At 37.8% G+C, this 20,909-nt stretch overlaps 1 protein-coding gene across 10 annotated transcripts in view; it reads left to right on the top strand.

Moving 5' to 3' along the window:
* TMEM117 (transmembrane protein 117) overlaps nt 1-19,776 on the top strand; it is a 192,887-nt gene extending 173,111 nt beyond the window's left edge. For all 10 annotated transcript variants that reach the window (XM_086884654.1, XM_086884656.1, XM_023930998.2 and 7 more), the window contains 2 exons: nt 10,569-10,698; nt 18,802-19,776. In XM_086884654.1, coding sequence (XP_086740780.1) covers nt 10,569-10,698; nt 18,802-19,439 — 768 coding nt within the window. In that variant the 3' untranslated portion in view covers nt 19,440-19,776. The remainder of the gene's footprint in view (nt 1-10,568; nt 10,699-18,801) is intronic.
* The last annotated feature ends 1,133 nt before the right edge of the window (nt 19,777-20,909 follow it).

Below are 20,909 nucleotides of genomic sequence, written 5' to 3'. Positions count from 1 at the left end.
GGAGGCTGCAGAAAAGAGTTATCTTCCCTAATTTTTGTTCATATTGAAGACTATCCTTTTGGGTTATGATATTGTTCATTCTCTAAGGGATGTAATTGGTGTATGTATAACATAGAGTACTAGCATCACTTCCTCAAGGGATCAGAAAATGAATGGATTTTTGGGGAGGGGAGGGCAGATAGGAAAGAGACAGCTTAAGCAAATAATTCTGCAACTATTAAGTGATGTACACTCTTTAATGAGAGGATATGTCATGTCACTGAACTGCAGTGAATGACTAATGCAATGCTGTGTACTCAGTGGAAGATACAGTATAATAATCCCAGCAACACGCTACTTTTGTGTAGCATCTTATTTACCAATAATAATAATAAAACTAGTAGACCTGTAATTACATAGGGAGACTTATTTCCTTATTTTCCTCAGCTCCTGGAACAGATGTGCCTAATGGCTACACCACAGCCACTGAGGATAAAACTGGAGGCAGAGGGGTAGCATGGTGATGGGGCTCAGGAATGGGATAAGTTGCCTTCAGGAAATGAAGTTCTGTTTGCAAAGAATATGCTGCTGCTGCAGATCCTACTAGCAGGCTAAAACTCAGGACACAGAAAATATTTCAGCTTCAGCTTAAAAAAAAAAAAAGCAGAGGGAGCTGGGGAGACCAAGTATATTCCATATTACTCTTGTCCCTAAAACAAAAATAAGTGCAGATATCCATGTTTTGCAATCAGCCTTTCTTCTTACCACATTTGCATACAGTATCCTTTATCTTTCCATGTATATTAGAACTGATACATTAATTAGCACAAGTTATGAAGAGGAAAATAATTTTGGAAAGAGCTATTACCTTTTTTTAAGGAAAGGGGAATTCGCATTGACTTGTTTGCAAACCCCACATTTAAATTCATGAGACTTCTCTCTGTGTTCCATATACATTCAGTGTTTTTACTTTATGTCATCTTCAGCTCTATTATCTTTTCAATATCAGTCAAATGCATCATGTAATACTGGGGGTTTTTTAATGGAAATTTAATATTACTGTTTCACTACTTTAATTGCAGCAAGATTAACTCTGTGCATGCTATTTTGTTTAGTTATAGCTAAACCAAAACAAGCTGGATGAAAGTTTCAAACTGAAACTATTGGTCCAAATCTGCCACTTCATATCACACTAAATACCCAAGGGCAACTTATAGTTTTCTTTGGAACCAGACAGATATTCTGGGGACTCAGAACAGGTGATGGTAAAGCTGTTCAGAGCACATCTAATCTGAAGTAATTTTGTCCAGAACAGAGTGACTCCTCAGTCATCCATTTCTAATATTGATGCAGCTGATTTACTTTGCACCTACAGTGAGCAACACACAGTAATCCCCTTGCTGCAGATGCTCTTTATTTTTATAACACCTCACTAACAGCAAAGCTTATAGTGAGGAAATACCTGCTCAGGTATTCTACAGCAAATATCTCTTCTCAGGTTTAGGTAATACTGAAAAATGCCATTAAAATTTAAATATCAGGTAACAAGGAAATTCATGTACGTGGATATTTGGAAAGATGAGGAACAATATACATTTTAATACAGCTGAAGTTAGCTGGAGACAGTTTTCATAATGTAAAATTACTTTAGAACCCTAAGCAGAGCTTGCTGTTCTCAAATAGGTATAAATGCCATTAGCAGTGTTTATAAACCCTGAAATGTCCCAGATACCATTTTACTGTTCAGCTGCAGTGTGGGTATATTTCCTACAATGCAGTGGTAGGTGTTTCATTGCATGAACTTCTGCAATGTTCTGATATTGTTGAAGATGATTATACAGCAATATATTTAAAATTTATTTTTATTTTCCACATCATAGTCAGATATTTGGTTTTCTAGGGTACCAGAAGGACTGACTCTTCTATCATGATTTCCCTTGACAGTAGGATGTAGTCTCAGTAAATGTGTAAATATAAGTATTGTGTATTATTAGTGAATGTTCATTTCTCCTATTCACCACAGAAATGACTTTCATAAAGTGTGTCACTGAGGTAGTTAGAAAAACCATTACAACTGGCTGGTGGTTTAGGGAAGTTTCAAGTACAGAACAAGACACAGTTGCTTTACTGGAGCTGATTTCTTTGTCTTTTACAGATACACAATATTGTAACATCAACATTTTATTTAGCGGGTTAACAAACTCGGGAATTAATGGGAAAAGTTTTCACTGGTGTTTCTCATGCAGATGGATTATCTGACAGCTAATAAACTCAACTGAGGTCAGACATGAGTGCATGAGTGAGACAGTAAAAGCTTACAGAAAATGGAGACGCTGAAAGAAAATCACACAACATTTACTTTTGAGTATCTTTTTCCTAATCAGCATTGTCAGCAGTTGTGAATAGCTATTCAACAGGTGATAGTGATTTATGATGAAGAAGAACCTCAGAGTGTCATTTTGGTTGTATGAGACCTCACATTTGCCTGATGGAAAAACTGGTGGCTTTGCTCCCAGGACATCCTGGGAGTAAGAGCACAGGGGCTGTGCTTTATGTGGCCTTCCACTCCTCAGGAATGGATAAAGGGGTTTCACCTTGCTCCTGTTTGACACTAATAAGTACTTAAAGGGTAGCTGTAGGACAGAACAGTCCTTGCCCTCAGCAGGAAATGGTGACCACTGTTGTTCCTGGTCACTGCACATCTCAAGATTTGAGACCTTCTAGTGTCTGTCCTTTCTTGTGGGCTGGCTTGCTTTCAAACAATTTGTTCCTAATGTAAGAAAATTAATAGATAGCCATTCACTCTTTACACTACAAGCAGTATTTGTCCTTTCAAGAAACTAGCAATGATCACTAAGGACCAGAGCAGTGTTGTGCTAGATGATGCTTAAAGACAGCCAGAACTACTACAACTCCAGTCCTAGAGAATTTCAATGCTAAACAAAATCCCAGAGTTATAACTGGTTAGACAGATGAGTACAAGCAATAGCAACTTTATTGGTCAGGATGCCAGGTAAGCCAGGGTACCTAATTCATGACATCCTAATGTTTTGTCATACAAAATAGAATTATAAAGAAGAATGAGACAGGAAAAGCTCTTCAGCTCATAGAGACCTGCTTAGGAGAAAAAAATCTCTAAATAGAGAAAAAATTATAGCCTGAACTTACAGACTGATTGAAGGAGCAGCTATCATATAGACAGTCTGTACATAGGGTATTGAAAGATGTAAAAGAATTTGAATGAAAGGAAGTGGACTGTGCTTTATTGGATGAAAGAGAAGAATGTCATGGTCAGAAAAATAGACTAGGAGAATGGTCTTTGCAGCAGCAATTCTGTATCAGTGGAGAACAAAACCCATGAAGGCCAGAGGGAAAGGTGCCAATGTAACTGAAGAGCAGATGATGAGAGCCTTGATGAACATTTTAGCTGTGGGGTTTGGTAGGAATCCTCATATCTGTGACATGTTATGCAAAACAGATCTGCAGTATCAAGGCACTGCAAGGTTCTGAGGAGTGAATATGTGATGATACCCAAGCCATAGTCATGGGGGAAGAGAGGGAGATGCCACTTGTCATGAACCAGGCGTAGATATGGGACTTCCAGTGAAATGCAAGCATTCCTTATTTTAGGTGGACTGACATACTGAGATTACTTTGAGCTTCCTGTGGGAAGGCTAAATACCAGTTCAGAAACTAGTTCAGTAATGAATGGTACTGTTTTCAGGGCATGTGCATACACAGCTTTGTCTACGCTCAAATTGTGTTAATATGTAGATTGAAGAGTGCAGAATGCAAAGGGCCTGTTTGGGTCCTTTGTGTCCTATTTCTATAAGCAGAAATAGATAACAGACCAAAGGATTCTGTAATGAATTTTTTAATGGAAGATTTCATTCAAGACCAAACATGCATTGCTGCTCTCTCAAAGAGGGCGTTACTGCTGTCTTCTTATCATTTTCTCAAAGGAGAGAAAAAAGGCAAGATTTGCAGAAGCCTTTCTAGAGAAGGGCCAGGAGCTTGAAGAAGCTAAGCAAAGACTGAGGAGAGAAGAGCACAAAAATGATGGAGAAACAGCACAGCTGTGTATATATTCGTACCATACATTGTGATATAGTGCAGGGATAGCCTTTGTATACCTATGTCTGGTCCTGGGAGTTGTCTTCAGTCTTCTGTCTCTGTAGCTTGGATCTCAACCAAAGCAGTTATTCCACCACTGCAGTGGTTTCTCCATATTTTAATTTCTTTAAATCAACACTGAGTGACAAAAGGTGAAGCAGTGTCTTCAGTAAGGGACTTGGTGCCACAGTTCCCGGTGAGGTTTTGTTATCATTATTGTCAGTAACAATCCAGACAGGTGAAGCAAAAACAGATGACCAGATCAGGTAAAATTTTCTGGACCTGAAAACTATGAAGAGATTAGCACTGATAGTACCAACATGAAGGAGGTCTTCTGAAGAATACCATGTCATCTTTCACTAAGCTAAGTAACCCCACTGAAGCCATTCAGGTGTACAGGTGATAATGTTAAGAGTAGATGTAATTTTTTGTTTAAAAGGGACTAAAACCAGCTGTGCCTATCAAACTTTCTTCCTCTATTTGTCAAAGAACAGAAGGCCAGAAGGTGAGCAGTAAGTTTGATCTCACAAGCATGAAAGTGATTTCTAGTCATGGCTTCTCACTTTCTTTCTTACCTGTGTTTCAATGAGATATTATAAATATGTTTGCATTTCAGCAGCTCACAGAGATCTCAGCTGTAGACATCACTGCAAGTTGCAGCACTGCAATGAAGTTAGACATAACCACAGAGGAGCTGGGCCTTTGTCTCTGAATTCTGGCTGTTCATTTCTTACTTCAAACACATGCAAAAATACAAAACAATTGCATCTCCTGAAATTTCCTCACGATGTCTGTGTCCATCATGCTCTAAGATGCAAAGATGTCTGAAAACAGTCTTCACCTCAAAAAGTTTATGATAAATAAATAAAAAATGTTATAGTCAGTTTCTAAAACACATATAAACATTAATATATGCCTTTTCTCAGTTCCTGCACTGTTTTTATTTATGATTTTGAGACATTTAAAGTACAAATGTTTTAAATATAGCATATATATATATAAAGTATATAGTATATATATATATAAAGTACATAGTTTTAAATATAGCATATGTCATTGCTACTTAAGGCAGAAATATTCAGTGTGCTTTATTCCTCTTTCCCCATTATATCTGAACAGTGTTTATATTATTCTTAATTTACTGAACATACCAATCGCTAACTTCAAACAGGGAGAGAGATAAAACCATGGCACATTTTTTCACCATTAGTTGTTAGTGTTTTCTAATCATGGTCCTACCTTCTTTGTGGCATTTTTCCCTGGGTGAAGAGAGGCTTGTGGCAGAGGCATGTGGGGTTGTGTGTGCATGATGCATGGGATGTGGTTTGCTGAGGGCTCTGAGACAGCTAATGATCCTGACTTGATCCTGCCAGCACCTGCTCATCCTCTGGCCTCGGGGGACATGGCCCAGAACCTGCAATAAAAAAAACAAGGACCAGTCCTGTACCAAGCCAGCACACATTGCCAATATGCTCCTGGGCAGCTGTGTGTCCTGGCTTGAGATCAGGACAAGGATGCCCAGGAAATGCTTCTCTTTCATCAGACAATGGCAGAAAATGGCCAGACCATATCAGAAAGTCTGGCTTTGATGCTCAGTTCTCACTGCTAAAAATATCTTTACTTAAAGAGGTAACCAAAGTGGTGCTGCCATCTGCACTGTAGGGTCTTAAACTAACACCTGGCATTGCAGCAGAGAGTGTGTGTGCTTGTTTGGCCTGGGTAGCTAGAACCAAAGGGAAGAGAATCAAAATACCACAATCTCCTCGTGTTTTTTCTGTGCTTCTGCATTTAATGATGTAGCTGATGGAAATCAGAGGTGCTCTCTGCCCATTGCGACACCAGGATGAAGCCCTCAGTGATCTTAAATTCATCCTCTGGCTGCCCTTTCCTCAATGACTAGAGTGAAATGAGGCAATAACCTTATTTGATTTGCACACACCACAAAACTTTCTGCTGAGGTTAGAGACCTCTGTGGAGCTGATTTAAGCTGCTGGCTCTGGGTTATCTTCATCTCCACACACTGAGTAGAGGTATGCCACAGTCCCATCCCCCTCAGGCTGGCACCCACTGAAGCAGATGAATATTAGAAATCTGATGCTGATGGATGTAAAGGAGAAACAGTCTGTTCATGCACTATGAAAGGTACATATACAATATGTTTGTATGGCTTTATTTTTCAAATTCTGCAATTCATTCTAAGTACGGTAGTTGGGGTCCAGCTCTTAATGAGATCCCACAAATGGCAGAGTACAGGCACCTCAGCAATAAGGACTAAAGCTGATCAAGTGGACTCTGCCTAATTATGAGCTGAGAACTTTAAGAACATAACACATGGCACTCATGTCCCAGCGGTGAACACAGACTGATGCCAGAGCCACAGAGAAAATACCACATAGGGAAACATGATGCAGGCCTGAGCTGTGTTCCACAATGGGAAGTGTTTGGATTTATGGGCTTGAACATTTGCTCTATTCTTGTAGCTGTTAACAAATGAGATGGAATATATCCACAATGCATCTTGAATTTCTCAGGAAAATTGTTTCCTGGATATTGCTGAAATTGTCTTTTGGCTGTCAGTAAAGAAAAAACACCAAACAAACAGATTCAAAAGATTTTAGACAACATTTTCTTAGAATCTAGATGGTAAAATGGCCATTTTGTTTGGTTTGGATTTGACAGCCTGATAGTGGCACTAGCCTGAAACTATAATAATCTACTTTTCTTTGGCACAGTAATAATACCACAGCTAAGTTTCTGCAGGTGATAATGTCTCTCTGAGGACAGTTGACACTCACACTTACCAAAGCTGTGAGTCAAATGAAGATCCAAAGGCTATTTAATCCCTAACTTAAAGCTTCATTTTCCTAACTGCTGCATCCGTAGTGACTTCCATGCAAGTCAGTAGGTTTAACTCTTTATTTTAGTTTCCTTATCTTAAAATTTATTTCAAATACATTTTATTATTTGTTGGTATCTTTTAAAAATTATTTTATTTCTGTCATTTCATGGGAGTGTTCCTAAAGAACAGACTGTATAAACATTATGTGAAGGTGTTACATTCAAAATGTTATTTATGGGTGACAAAGGCTCTTTATATATAAAGAAAAGATTTTATTATTAGTGTTAAACAGGGTAATCCATAAGTCATTATTGGTTGAGATCTAATCATTACAGAAAAGAATTCTTTTGTGCAGAAAGAAGTTTCAGTAGTAGTAGTAGGAGAAGTAGTAGCAGTAGTAATAATAATAGTAATTATTTCTAAATTCTTATGCACACACTTCTTAGTTTCTACTGCTTTTCCTGATGTTTCATCCACCCTCCCTCTGTTCCTGTGGGTCTTGAAATGGGCAGTTTCAGTGAGAGCGTATGGTGTGTCATTGGCATCTGGAGTCCTTTGCTGGGACAGCTATGATCTTCATTGTGATGGTTTCTTTTTTCTTATGCTAGGAGCTGCTTGGGGCTTTTTTCTATTTGATAATACATTTAGATCTTGCTGTTTCCTCCTTGATCTGAAGCTCCAGGTTACAGAAAGGGTTTACAGGTTGTGTCTTATGTGAGATATTTCTTTATTCTCCTTGTTACCCCTAAAAGTAGTTTTGCCCAGCCCAGATCCGCATTTCTTTAGCTGAACACCAGTGAGTTGTTTATAGCTGTGAGGACTCCAGCACCAGCCTGTGTCCATCTCTCTAGTTATGGCCACACCATATTACAGTGCTTCAGTGTAATAAAGGTCACAATACAATTCAGGCATGCTTCATACAGTATGGGGCATATATGTAGAAAATGTTATTATCAAGTAATACTCATCCAGATGAGAAAAAACTCTTTATAATAAAAAACTCAGTTGCAGAGACACAAACCAATACAAAATTCTGCATGGAGGAATTTTATCTGTAAATCAGCAAAAGGCACAGTAGGAGCCTTGGGGCGAGACAGGAGCAGGAGGCCAGATTTATAAACCCATGTTTACTTATAAGTAAATATAATGCAGAGTTCACAGTTCTCCATTCATTTATTTTCAGGAATATGGAATGTATTTCTTGCTATTTATTCTAGGTAAGAATATGTATGAGTTAACGAGAGGCACCAGTCCAGAGATGTATATTAGAAACTGTGAACTGGAAGTGTGAACGCATAAATTTTTTATCTCTGGGCATTTTTTGAATGCTTACCACCTGCAAGGGGATGTCTACAGATGCAGGGTAGGGGACTGTGCAGCTGGGCAGGTATTGCCAGGAGTACATGCACTGCATTAGTGATACAGCAAAAGGAGAGCATCCTTATTTCTCTTCTACATCTGTAAATTAACACTTTCTGCATTGCTGTGAATATTAAGAACCAGGTAAAGGGTATCAGATTTTCTCCTGACTTACACTCCTATTAATTCATTTAACTCAGTATCATGAATAGTTAGCACAAATCACCTGTTAGTGATCAGGCTGTGCTATTCCTAGATCATAAAAGTCAGAAAATGTTGGAGAGCTAAATCTTGGATGTTAAGTCATATATAGTGATTAATCTTTCAGAGATCATATAATCATAGAATATCCTCAGTTGAAAGGGACACAGAAGGCCTGCATCTGGCTCTGCACTGGATACCCCCAAGAGTCATCTGACAGTGTTGTCCAAACACTTCTTGAACTCTGTCAGGCTATTGCTGTGACCAGCAGCAGCTTCCCTGGGGAGCCTGTTCCAGTGCTCAAACACCCTCTGGCTGAGAAACCTTTTGAGGTATATAACAAATCTCCCCTGACACAGCTTCAGGTCATCCTCATTCCCTCAGGTCCTGTCACTGGCTACCAGAGAGCAGAGATCAGTGTCTGCACCTCCTCTTCCCCTCATGAGGAAGTTGCAGTGAGGTCTCCCCTCAGTCTCCTCTTCTCCAGGCTGAGCAGACTTCAGCCACTCCTCACATGGCCTCCCCTCAAGGCCTTTTGCCATATTTGTTGTTCTACTTTGGACACTCTCTAACTAATAGCTTTGTATCCTGCTTATATTGTGGCACCCAGAACTGCCCCCAGCACTGGAGGTGAGGCTGCCCCAGCTCAGAGCAGAACAGGACAATCCCCTCCCTTGCCCAGCTGGCCATGCTGTGCCTGACACCCCCCCAGGACAGAGCTGGCCCTCCTGGCTGCCAGGGCACTGCTGGCTCAAACTCAACTTACCCTCAACCAGGACCCCCAGGTCCCTTTCTGCAGCACTGCTTTCCGGAATTTCATTCCCCAGTCTGTACATCCAGCGCTGCCCTACCCCAGGTGCAGAATTTGGCACTTGTCTGTGTTAAACTTCATACAGCTGGTGATTACCCAGCCCTCTGATTTGAAAAAGTCTCTCTGCAGGACCTCTCTTCCTTTGAGGGAGTCAGCAGCTCCTCCCAATTTAATAGATAATTCTTAGTTTTGAATACTTATTTTTTTATATTGCTCTGTAAGGAAAATTTCCATCCTCACAAAACTGAAAATTAAATAATGGAAATGGTTCTCATGGGGAGATGGCTGTTCTGGAATGGTTTTCCTGTGAAGGAATCACAAGTCACTCACAGAGTTCTTCACATTTTGGATTTCTTTATTTTATTTTTAGTAATTTGGGTGCTTGTTGCACTAGCTTGTTGGATACAAATCCAGGTGTGTACATGGGAACAGGGGCAGTGTGTTTGTAAGAGGAGATCATCAGCAATCTGCAGTGCACGGAGTAATGACACTGGCAGTAATCATACTGATTCTGGCACTATTGCTTTCAGTTTGGGCTCTAATGAGCCATGCCATCATACCCATTTTCAAGTGACTGATGGTGGGTACAGATAACCAAGTGAAAAATTCCTTTGAATGCAGCTCTTCCTCAGATGGGGTACCACATGCTACCAAAATATGCATAATGCTAGGTAAGAGCTTCCACATTCCCAAAATTATCTTGTCAGCTGAAATATTGCAGTGGAGAAAACTGTGCTTGGGTTGATTCAGACAGATTATGCTGAAGGGTCTGCACTTGCAGTGATTGTTTATTTAAATGTATGGAGACAAAATACAGAAAACACAAGTTGAACAAGTAGAATACAGATATATGTGGTGTTTGAAAGGCTCAGGCCTTCTTTGTCAATCTCATACCTGTAAACTGCCAAATTACAAGTTACTAAGAGTAAGTAGCATAGCAAAGTTTTTATATAGGTATTCTTTGTATTGTCAGGTTTGAAATAAGTATTCTTATACTGTTTTGTACTATCAGTTGGTAAGGTATGTTAAGTACTGTCATTCTGAAGTGAGCTTTTATACACATGTAGTTGAGGCAAAAATTATATTGTAATATCTAATATAAATAAGGTATCCTATTTCAAGTGGGTTAGTCAAATTTAACGTAAGAAAATCCAATAATGGAGGGTTAAATATAGAACGTTTCTATTTAATTAATTTAAGCCATTTTAAAGGAAAAAATATACCATGAAAGCTTACTTTTAGGCTCTTATTTTTCTGTTTTAACAGGACTGGGAGTTTCCACATTTTATGGGTGATGTTGAAGTGAATCTTCCCGGCTTGCCCTCAGCACACATGCAATTCAAAGTACCTTATTTCCAAAAGATACTGAAAGAGGAATATCACATACACATAACAGGTAGGTAAATTTACAGATTGTCACACAGTGAACTGCTTCTGTGTAATAAATGTATGCTACCGTGGTCTTAAACGTGGATTTTTGTGTGTGTGTCCCAGACTATTTTTCTATCTCCTTATCTGTCCATATCCATATTCTCCAGATATAACCATCTCAAGGAAATGAGGAACTTGTACCTTACAAATCAGAGAGGCCTGCTGCTTTTCATGGATTTCAGCAACTTCTTGTGACAATAATACATGATGTAACTTCAGACATCTTTTATCTAAAATGACTCTCTCAGGGAAATTAGCAGCTTATTTCATCTTCAAATCTCTTATGCTTTCAGATGCCTTTGCTATGATTTATGCTAAAATCTTTTCATAACTTCAGTAATTCTCATCTGGCAAAGGCCACTCATAACCTTACTTCCATCAGTCATCTAACTAGAAGCAGACAGTTAAATAACCTCAAATAAAATAGAATTGCAGTGATTCAAATGGATGATACATATAGATAAAAAGTACCTGATTCTTGCATACTGTGAGTCAGTATTTTAAAAACAGTAGGGAATGAAAAAGAGAGGAAGGTTAAATAGGGATAAATATTTTGGTTTTACCTTCAAGCTATACAAAAGGAATATAGCTCCTCTCTCTACATTGAGAAGAGATGGATAATAATGGATAACAGAAGAATGCAGGTGTGAATTGGCAGGGGTCTTTAACTGCTGATATAAAAAGTCACAGCACATGATGCCACGCAGAAATAAGATGGATGAGGTCAACCAAGGACAAGCCAAAAGAAACTCCTGCAGACCAGGGACAAAAGGAGCATTCAGAGATGATACAAAGATAAGGCCAAGAGTTAGCAGGTGAGTCACAAGCTCAGCAGACAGCTGAAGCCAAGGGAAGAAAATGTGTCAAGGAAAGAATGACACCAGCACTGAGTTGAGGCAGACTGAATGAGGCCTCAGAAAAGATATTTTCAGCAGAGAATGCAGAAATGAGATTAAAAAACAGAAAAGAAGACAAAAATACTGCAGAAGTTGCCTGTTGGCTATTGACTGTGGGAAGGCAAATGGGCCAGCAGGAATTGCAGATGTAGGGATAGAAAGTTTTTCAAAGTTGAAGGTAGGTGCCCTGCTGGAATGCTGACAGAGAACAGCCAGCCAGCAAAGAGAAAGAAGAGCTCGTACATGCACATGGTACATGTTCTCTGAAGGAAAACATTTGAACCATCGTTGGTTTATGGAACATGATAAAGTAAATGATGGCCCAGTCAGTGACTGGAAGGTGTAGGGTGAAAGGAGATGTGTGATGTGTACATGATGAATATATTCTTCTCTCCCAAGTGGGCAAAAAGAGAAAGGAGCAGAGAAAAAACAAAAAACCAAGAGTTTAAGCACCAAATATTTTAATTACAGGTATGGAATTCAGGGATAGCAAAAAAGAATTTTTTTTTTATTTTATTTTTTTTATTTTTTTCAAGACTAGGAAATGAATTTGGAGAGGCTCAGTCCCACAAAGTTTCCAGATGCTGTACTGTTATTCCATTGTATAAGGAAAAGTAGTGGAATGGATGCACAGAGGAGCAGGGAAAATGGCTGAGGCGTGGCAGGATGGGCTGTGTCACCAGATACATAAACTTGGCATATAATTAATGGGTGATAAAAGAGGAATTGAAGAGCAAAGAACAGTTTTGCATTGTAGAAGAGACAGGGACATTGATGATAATCAGGGATAATCAAAGAATAAACAAGAGCAAAGAACATAAATTAGTGATCAGAAATGCAACCGCTAGCAGTGCTGCTGTTTGAAGACAGGCCAACCAAATAAAACCAATATTTATGCATTGTAGTCTTCTGCAGAGAGGACTGGAGTCCTTTCTGATTTTCTAGTGAGAAGGCATTCTTTTAATGAAGATGAGATAATGAATGAAGGCTGAGGAAAATTTTTCCCTGCTCAGCATTAACAAGATCCATTTATTAGATTCGCTAGACAAATCAATCCATTTGACTGCACATCACGTATCCTGTCTGCTGAGTGCCTGTTTTATCTCAGTGCTGCACCACCCTTTAGGAGATCTAATAAACAGCCATAACACATGGCACAAGAACCTCCCTTTGGGTAAGTTTTGCTTGAACCATCTGTTCTTGCCATCAGTTCTTGTCTTAGGTTAGGGCATCATGTTGGATAATTTTCAAGCTCTAGTGACTATCTGTATGTGCAGATACTTGAATATTCTACTCAAATCAAGGTGCTAGTAAAAGAAAAAATCTGGTTTAAATATATATATATATATATATATATATATATATATATATATAATAAAGATTAATATATTCCAGTCTAAAATTATGCCCATGGATGCAACTGCAGCAGGTGACGTGGGGATAGGACAATGATAATGACAGGAAGACAGCTCTATTTAAGCCCTGTTTAATACACAGAATCCAGAATGTTAAATTTAACCATAGGACTTTTTAAGTAACTAGCAGAAAATAAACACTGAGGCCTGAAAAATATTTCTTTTAGTACTAGCTATATAGATAAATCCAGGCTGTAAATCTATGACCTGTGCTCAAATTTTTAGAAACTGGAAACCATTTTCCCCCAAATAGCAAGGAGAAAGAAAGCATGGCTGAAATAACATTTGCCATCCTCTTCCTGGCAAATTTTATTCTTTATTAGTTCTTACACAGTCTGTTTTAGTCACTGTTGATTGATATAAATAAAAGCAACCCTATTCAATATTGCTTTTTCAAATAAGCAATGGTCCCACAAAGGAGCAGCTCTAAGGAAAGCAACATTCCGAGAAGTCAAGGATTTCAAGCCACCTTTCTGTTGGTGTGTCCTTGATGGCTTTGAACAAGTTCTGTACAGGAGAAAATTTCAGTTACATGTTCTGTGTTGCCAGCTCTCCTGATTTCATCACAAGTCTTTAAACAGTTGCTCTTTTTCTTTTTCTTGTTCTTTCTTTTGTTCTTTTTCTCGTTCTTTTTTAATTATCTTTCATAAAATAAAGATCATGATTGCAGGGGAAAAAAGTTTGCTTCTGCATAATTCAATGTCTAAAAAGCTACTTTAAACTGATAACATGTTTTCTTAGGCTTGACTTGTGATTTCTGAATGTTGTTGGCGGTAATATTGAATTAACATCTCCTGACTCTAGCTGACATGCTTCAGTGTAATTTTAAATTTACTATGAAAAGTTTACCTTATTTTTACTGGTAACTGAGCACCTCATTTTACTCTCATTTATTTTCAGCTAGGAACTTCTTGCAAGCATCTACTGAGTATTAAATATTTTCATTCTGTTTTGATAGCCACTTTTTTATGAACATCAAAAATAACTTGAATTCCTGCATCTGCTCAGCTCATCTGGATTTCCCTTGACAGATGGTTCATTGCAAAGTGTGTATTTTCCTTTTTAGGCTGATGTTTATGAAAATACATAGTCTATCCTAGTTTCTATAATACCCAGGGAAATTTGTAAAACTTAAAACTAGATTTTGTTTCTTCAGATTCTTCCTTGTTTAAAAGGCACTGGGGGGCCTGCCTCATCCTCTTTAATGGCTGCACTGAAAATCCAGGAGCAGATAATCACTACTATCAAATATGCAGATAATTTTCAAACTGAAAATGTTATAGTTTAGGTATCAAGAGAGATGGGAGATTTCTCTGGCTGTTTATGACATGTTTCTGAGGGCTGATCTGGCCAGAGTGCCCTTCCAGCCAAAGGAGAAACCCTCACCTTCAGAGCTGGGGAGTTCCCAGCATGGCTGGCTTGTGGAGTTAAACCAACAGCTTGTCTGGATTCAGCCCAAGCCTACACAGAGCAGCCTGAGGGAGTCTGTGGGCAAAAATAGAAAGGTTAGAGGTAAAAACAAAGCTGTCAGTGCACACAGATGTGAAAAAAACCTCAGAGGTTTAACATCTTAGATCAGCTCTGAGTGGTCTGTCTGTATGCCTGTATCTAGCTAATAACACTAATGTGACAGAAGATAGGAGGGACATTTCAAAGGTTTTACAGCAGTGTCTGAGCACTTTTAGACACAAATTACAGCTGAGATAGAAGTCTAAAGTCAACATTTCCTACACTAGCCTCTGGCTGTGGTTGCACAGCATGAGGTTGTTTGCGTCTAGCCTTATTAAGTGGAATTTTCACGTTACCTCTTGACCTCAGTAAGGCTGCTGGGGACTGGCTTCTACAGGAGATCCTTCTTTTGGGAAATGAATGGTCTGTTCCAGAGTGGGCATACAGAAATGAAACTGCTCCAGAATCAGCAGCTGGTTTGGAATATTGGGGTATATTCCAAATGCTGTGTGTGGGATTGCCCAAAAATCTTGTTCCATGTTGAAAACATGCCAATTTTTGGAAAAGAGAAAAATAAAAATCCATACTTCTTTCAAAATGAGAAGACCCCTGGCATTCATGTGCAGTGAATTGTTGAGCTTCACGTGCTCAATGTGCTTATTGTTGAGCTTCAGCAGGGAGGGGCGACTGTTTCTAGGCAGAGTTCTGTACAAGCTGGTGTTCAGATGATCCTGTGATGGAGGTCCAAGATGCCACAAGTGCAGGTTATTGTAGAATCAAGTTTTCCTTTCTGGTGAGTGTGCTAGCCAGGAGGTCACAATCCTCTTCAGACATGCTTTCTTAGAAAACAGAAATGAATTTTCATCCCCAGATACTGGTTGTATTCTACAATGCTTATAAAAACATTTCATGTTTTGCATCACAGCCTGACAAGGACACTAACACTCTTGGGTCCAATTTTGATTTTGGAGGATCTTTTTTGAATTAAATTTCAGTATTGTACCACATTTCCAAATACACCTAATCAGATTTCTAACTCTCCAAATATTATGTGTAGCATGTAAAATGTCAGTGCTATGAAAGTTATTAAGTTATAGAGTTATTTACCAGGTCTCTTTTTAGGTAGTGCATGGCTGAATGGCACAACCTATTTTCCCACATGACTTTCTTCATTGTTAACTTCACTGAAAACTAGATAAAATTCTTTTCAGTTTGCTGAAATGATTGATTAGCCTTCCAGTCTTGAGAGCTGATCCTATTATATCCTTCCATTTCAAATTTTGTCTTAGAATAAACCATTCAAGAAGGGCTAAGTGGGGTCAGGTATATGCCAGTATTCTTGGCCACACAAATTTCATTGAATTAGAGCCAACCCTGAAGCAGTAGTTACAGTAATCCTACAGAAGCTGGTTAAGAGACAAGTTAGATAACTTCACAGTGTGGGGCACCATTTTCCCTTGTCACTTTTCATCTACTCAAAATATTTTTAAATAAAATTAATATCTATACCTTAATATTGTATTTATTATGATCCTTTGCAAACTTACAAACTTGAACTTGTTCATGCGCAAGATCAAAGGTTGTGACTGACTTTTAATTTACCTCGCTTATTTCCTATGTAAGCCTGACTGTATAACTTAAAGTTTGCTATAAAAATGATTATGCTAAAATTAAGTTGCAATAGAAAATCATTTTTAATATACATAGATTATTAACATTTAAGTTCTAATGTTAAAGGCTGGTCAATATATTAAATTTCTGTGCGACCACATATGAGCACAATGACATCTTTGTGCTCCAAAACATCACAGGTCTAGAAGGATTGCTTGGTTGGCTTATTTGGCTGTCATGCCTGCTACTACAGCAGTGAAATACCTGTCTCAGAGAGGGATAGACAGCAGAAGACACTGTATTCTAGAAAGAGGTAAATACTTTCTTTAAGTACCCCAGACAGCACTAACTCAGTCATTCTGTGTCTAAGAAGATGAATGCAGCCCTTGGCTACAGGGATTACTGAGTAGGAGCAGAAAGATGTCACTGTGTTCAGATATGGTTATAGTAAAACAGTTACTCATACACAGCCTTTGGTTCAGGTGACAACTCTATTCAAAAGAAAAGGAAAAGTCATAGAGCTCATCAAGCATAGCAGTGATGCAGAGAATGGAAAAATTTTCTAGAAATAAGAAATTTAAGGAGTTTTGAGAAAATCCTCTACAGAACAGCAGCTGTTCTCAGTCAGCTAGCTGCCATTTAGACATGCAGGTTGCAGTTCATCTTTGCTGGGTGGGATGATGGACCTGAGTGGTCTGTATAGCCCACATGGACCCAACAATCCCAGCAGCCGGGCTCAGGGCTTCATTTCTGCCTGCATAGCTCTGACTAGGAACTGAGTGAGGGAGTTTCAAGTTTATACTTCCTATGAAACAGGAACAGTGTATCTTTCTTAGATCAGGTGGGTGCTTAAATTCTTAAGGTGAAAGGGGTGGAGCTTTTTTTTTAAATTTTCATTGTAATTTTTGTTTTGCCTACTTTTCCTAAGGAAATGAGAATTATGTGATTTTATTCTATGTGTGGGTTGGTTTCACTCTATCATACACAGCATCAAATAACTTTTGAGCCCATGGCCATTTTCAAAACATTTTCAGACAGTGAGAATATGAAAAACAGTGATGTTAACACTGTCCTAAGAAGTGGTGGTAAGGTAAAGAAGAGTCATCTAAGTGCCCAGCTGAGGAAAACACAAGAAGTCAGCTATTATATTGTGCTTGAGAGCAGCTATTGATCAGTGAATCCTGTGTCTTTCTGATGAAAGACAGACCTGATGGGAAAAACAGAAACATGAAATACACTGCAAACATCCACTGGAAACATGAAGTTACATTGTATTGATTGTTAAAGTATTTCCTACTTCAGCATCACTTTCAGTCTCTTGCTGTTAAGAAACTTAAATATTATTAAATGTGGTGGTGATAGTCTGAAAAGATAGTTTTCTTTAACATGTCAATTGTAAAATTGACAAAATCCCAGGGAGAAATCATAGAATGGTTTCAGTTGGAAGGGACCCTAAGGATCATTTGGTTCCAGCCCTTGTGATGTGAGCAGTGATACCTTCCTCTACACTAGTTTGGTCAAAGCCCCGTCCAACTTGACTTTGATAGAGGAGTTATTCAGGAATTATAGATTGCCTGCAAGGTCTTTTCAATTCAGTTTTTTTTTTTTTTCTGGACAGTGAAAATAACAGAAGAGAATAAATATTCTTGTTTATTTTCAATCAATTTTATCTAAACTGAAGAAAGCTATTAAACATAACTCCTGAATACAAGAAGCTAGTCTCCTTACCCTCCTTAAGAATTCTGGTTATACAGTTTGGGCACACATACTTTCAGGAACTGGAATCCATTAATTTTTTGCAAGTCACTAGCCTAAGTAATTTGATAGATCCTATGATACATTTTCTTTTTCATTTGAAGCATACTTTAATATGATTCCAGCAAAGACCAAGATCATTCATCACCAGCAGGAGCATTCCTCCATGTACGTATTTTCACTTAATGCTGACCATGTAGATTTGCCAGGTTCTTGGGTGGTGGCAGTCATTGCTGCGCAGGTGAGATTTAAACTATGTCCAACTTGAATGTAAGATATGCTCTGACTGTAAAAATAGTATAATTTGTTATGTGTATTCACAGACACAGATTATAAAAAAATAGCTAAGCTGACTAGACTCTGAAGTCTACAATCAACCCTTAGTATTTCTCAAGAATCTCACTGTGATTCTATAAATCACAGTTTGTCTGACTGCCCATACCTGAATATATCTGTACTCCATGGTTGGTTTATCAAAAACCACAGGTATATACTCTTAAAATTCACATAATTACCAACCTCAAAAAACTCAGTCACTTCAGTAATTTCTGGAATATAAGTGGTTCTTTCAAATACGGCCTTTTCATTGAAAATTTCAATATGAATTTTTTTTAAAGCTATGGAATTAATGCTTTTTTAGATTTATTGACCTATAACATATCACCTAGTGATCTAATCAAGCGATCACTTACAAACTGTAATGTCAATTGAATAGATATACTGGTATGATTGTGTTACAAAATTATTATGTGTCCAGACCTAATTGTGAAATACTAAGGGATATTCAGCATAAATCTGACTGTGATGGAAATTTATTTGCAACTTTACTTTACAGATTAATAATAAAGAGCTCTTTTTCTCTGAGTATTTTTACATATAATGGAATTTGTACTACTTCTAAAATGGATATATCAGATGACAAAACTTTCTTTTTCCAAACAGGCAAATGGTTTAACTATGGAATTATCTTCCTTGTTTTAATCTTGGATCTGAATATGTGGAAGAACCAAATATTTTACAAACCTCATGAATATGGTCAATATATTGGTCCTGGACAGAAGATCTACACAGTGAAGGACTCAGAGAGCTTGAAAGACCTTAACAGAACTAAGTTATCTTGGGAGTGGAGATCCAATAACACTAACCCATTGACGAACCGGACCTATGCTGAAGGGGACATGTTCTTGCACAGCAGGTTCACAGGCTCCAGCCTTGATGTCAAATGCCTGGCTTTTATTCCAAGTTTACTGGCTTTTGCTTTGTTTGGTTTCTTCATCTGGTTCTTTGGGCGATTTCAGAAAACTGACCAAGGCATGGAGAATTTAGACAAATCGTACACAAGAATGAAACGAAAGTCACCCTCAGATATGGGAATGACACGAGAAAATACACAGGTGTTAGAAGAACCATTGAATTTTCAAGAACCACATCTGGTATCCATAAAATCAGACTTAAGTGAAATAGTTTTTAATTCTTCTCTCCTAACTTCTGAAAACTTGAACGCACAACTGAATGAACAAGACAGCCCTTTACAGCCGGTACCAGAGTCCTCTGTCCCTAAGAATAATCCTGTGACATAGAGGAAAATACCCAGGAAAATCAGTTTAAATAAGCAGTTACTCTAAGATTGCAGTTTTACCTTTTGTAAGTTAAGATTTACATAGTGTTTAGAATAAGAAACTCAACCTATACCAAGAGGTGCTCAGCATGCTTTTTCTAGGAATTTTGTTTTTTATTTGTATTATAGTACGTGCCTATTGTATATCTAACATTCCTTTATAGATTGCTTCCCAAAATTGCACAAGCTATTTATTAATACATTACCTTAACTGTATACTAGTGTATTAGATGATTACTTGCAGGTTTAAAATTCTACCGTGGTGGTGCCTTGAGACATTAAACTGTTTTTTAACTCAATGCCAAGTGTATAGCACAGTTCTTCTCATCTGTTTTGAAAAGCTTTTTGTATATGGTTGTTTCAAGTATCATTTGATGTTTTAACAGAGGAGATAAATATAGTTATTGCTAAAGAGGGTTTTCTGTTAGGACATCACAACTTGACTTTGTTATTTACTCATCTGTGAAGTCAGAGATTTTGATGACCAGACTGCAGAGAAGCATGTTGATTACCTTTTAATTTTTCTGGCTAGCTGCCAAACACAAATACAGATTTATTATGCAGTAAACAGCAGAGACATAATACTGCATGGGTCACTAGTTGAGAAAATATGAGTTTCTCCATCAGTAATAGCAATTATGTGATAATGCCTAATTATGTTTTTCTTAATTAAAGATAAACTGCTCCTTGATTTAAAGTTTTGCCCTTCACCTTTCAGAAACAGAGGTGAAAATACACGGTTGAAGCAACTCTTTTTGTCATCACACCAAGCCTATGCAACATCAAAGAGCCAATGGTGTGATTACAGTAAAGGACACAAAGCCCATTAAATCAAATATTTTTTCAATTCAGTACAGATATGGTCTGGGTATATGTGAAACATACATACATATGAACATATAGTCTAATTTCTCCAAATACTGAAGAAATGTTGAAAGTTTTTAATTAAAATATATTAATAGTTGAAGTTTATTGAACCTTTTTTCCTCTTTTTTTTTTTTCTTTGTCCTTCATTTGTTTTCCAAGAGTATTCATAATTTGGAATCAGAAATAAAGGGAAACTGGGATTTTTGCCTTTTTGAAGAGGACTTCATAATGTGAATTTCTCTGCTGCATGATCAAACTATATGCACTAGAGAAACTGCATATCTAAAACATCTGAAAGACTCTGATTCACCTCTAATTTAGTTCTATAAAATTTTTGTTACAAGTTACCAAATTATAAGTCATTTTTAAGACTGAATTATTTCCCTGTCACTTTCTGGTGTTGCTGTATTTTGTCTTTGTGACTTTTTTATCTCTGTTGGTTTTGATCTATTTGCTTTTAAGTTTTCAGAATGCTGAATTTAGCATGCATAATAGAACTATGCATTTATTTACTGTCACTTGAGAGCCAATTTTAATAAACATCATTCAACAATTGTTTATTATG

This window comes from Cyanistes caeruleus, chromosome 4, assembly GCF_971803275.1.
Source record: "Cyanistes caeruleus chromosome 4, bCyaCae1.hap1.1, whole genome shotgun sequence".
NCBI classification, from domain to species: domain Eukaryota; kingdom Metazoa; phylum Chordata; class Aves; order Passeriformes; family Paridae; genus Cyanistes; species Cyanistes caeruleus.
Note: the sequence above shows the minus strand (reverse complement) of the source record. Positions and strands in the feature narration are given on the sequence as shown.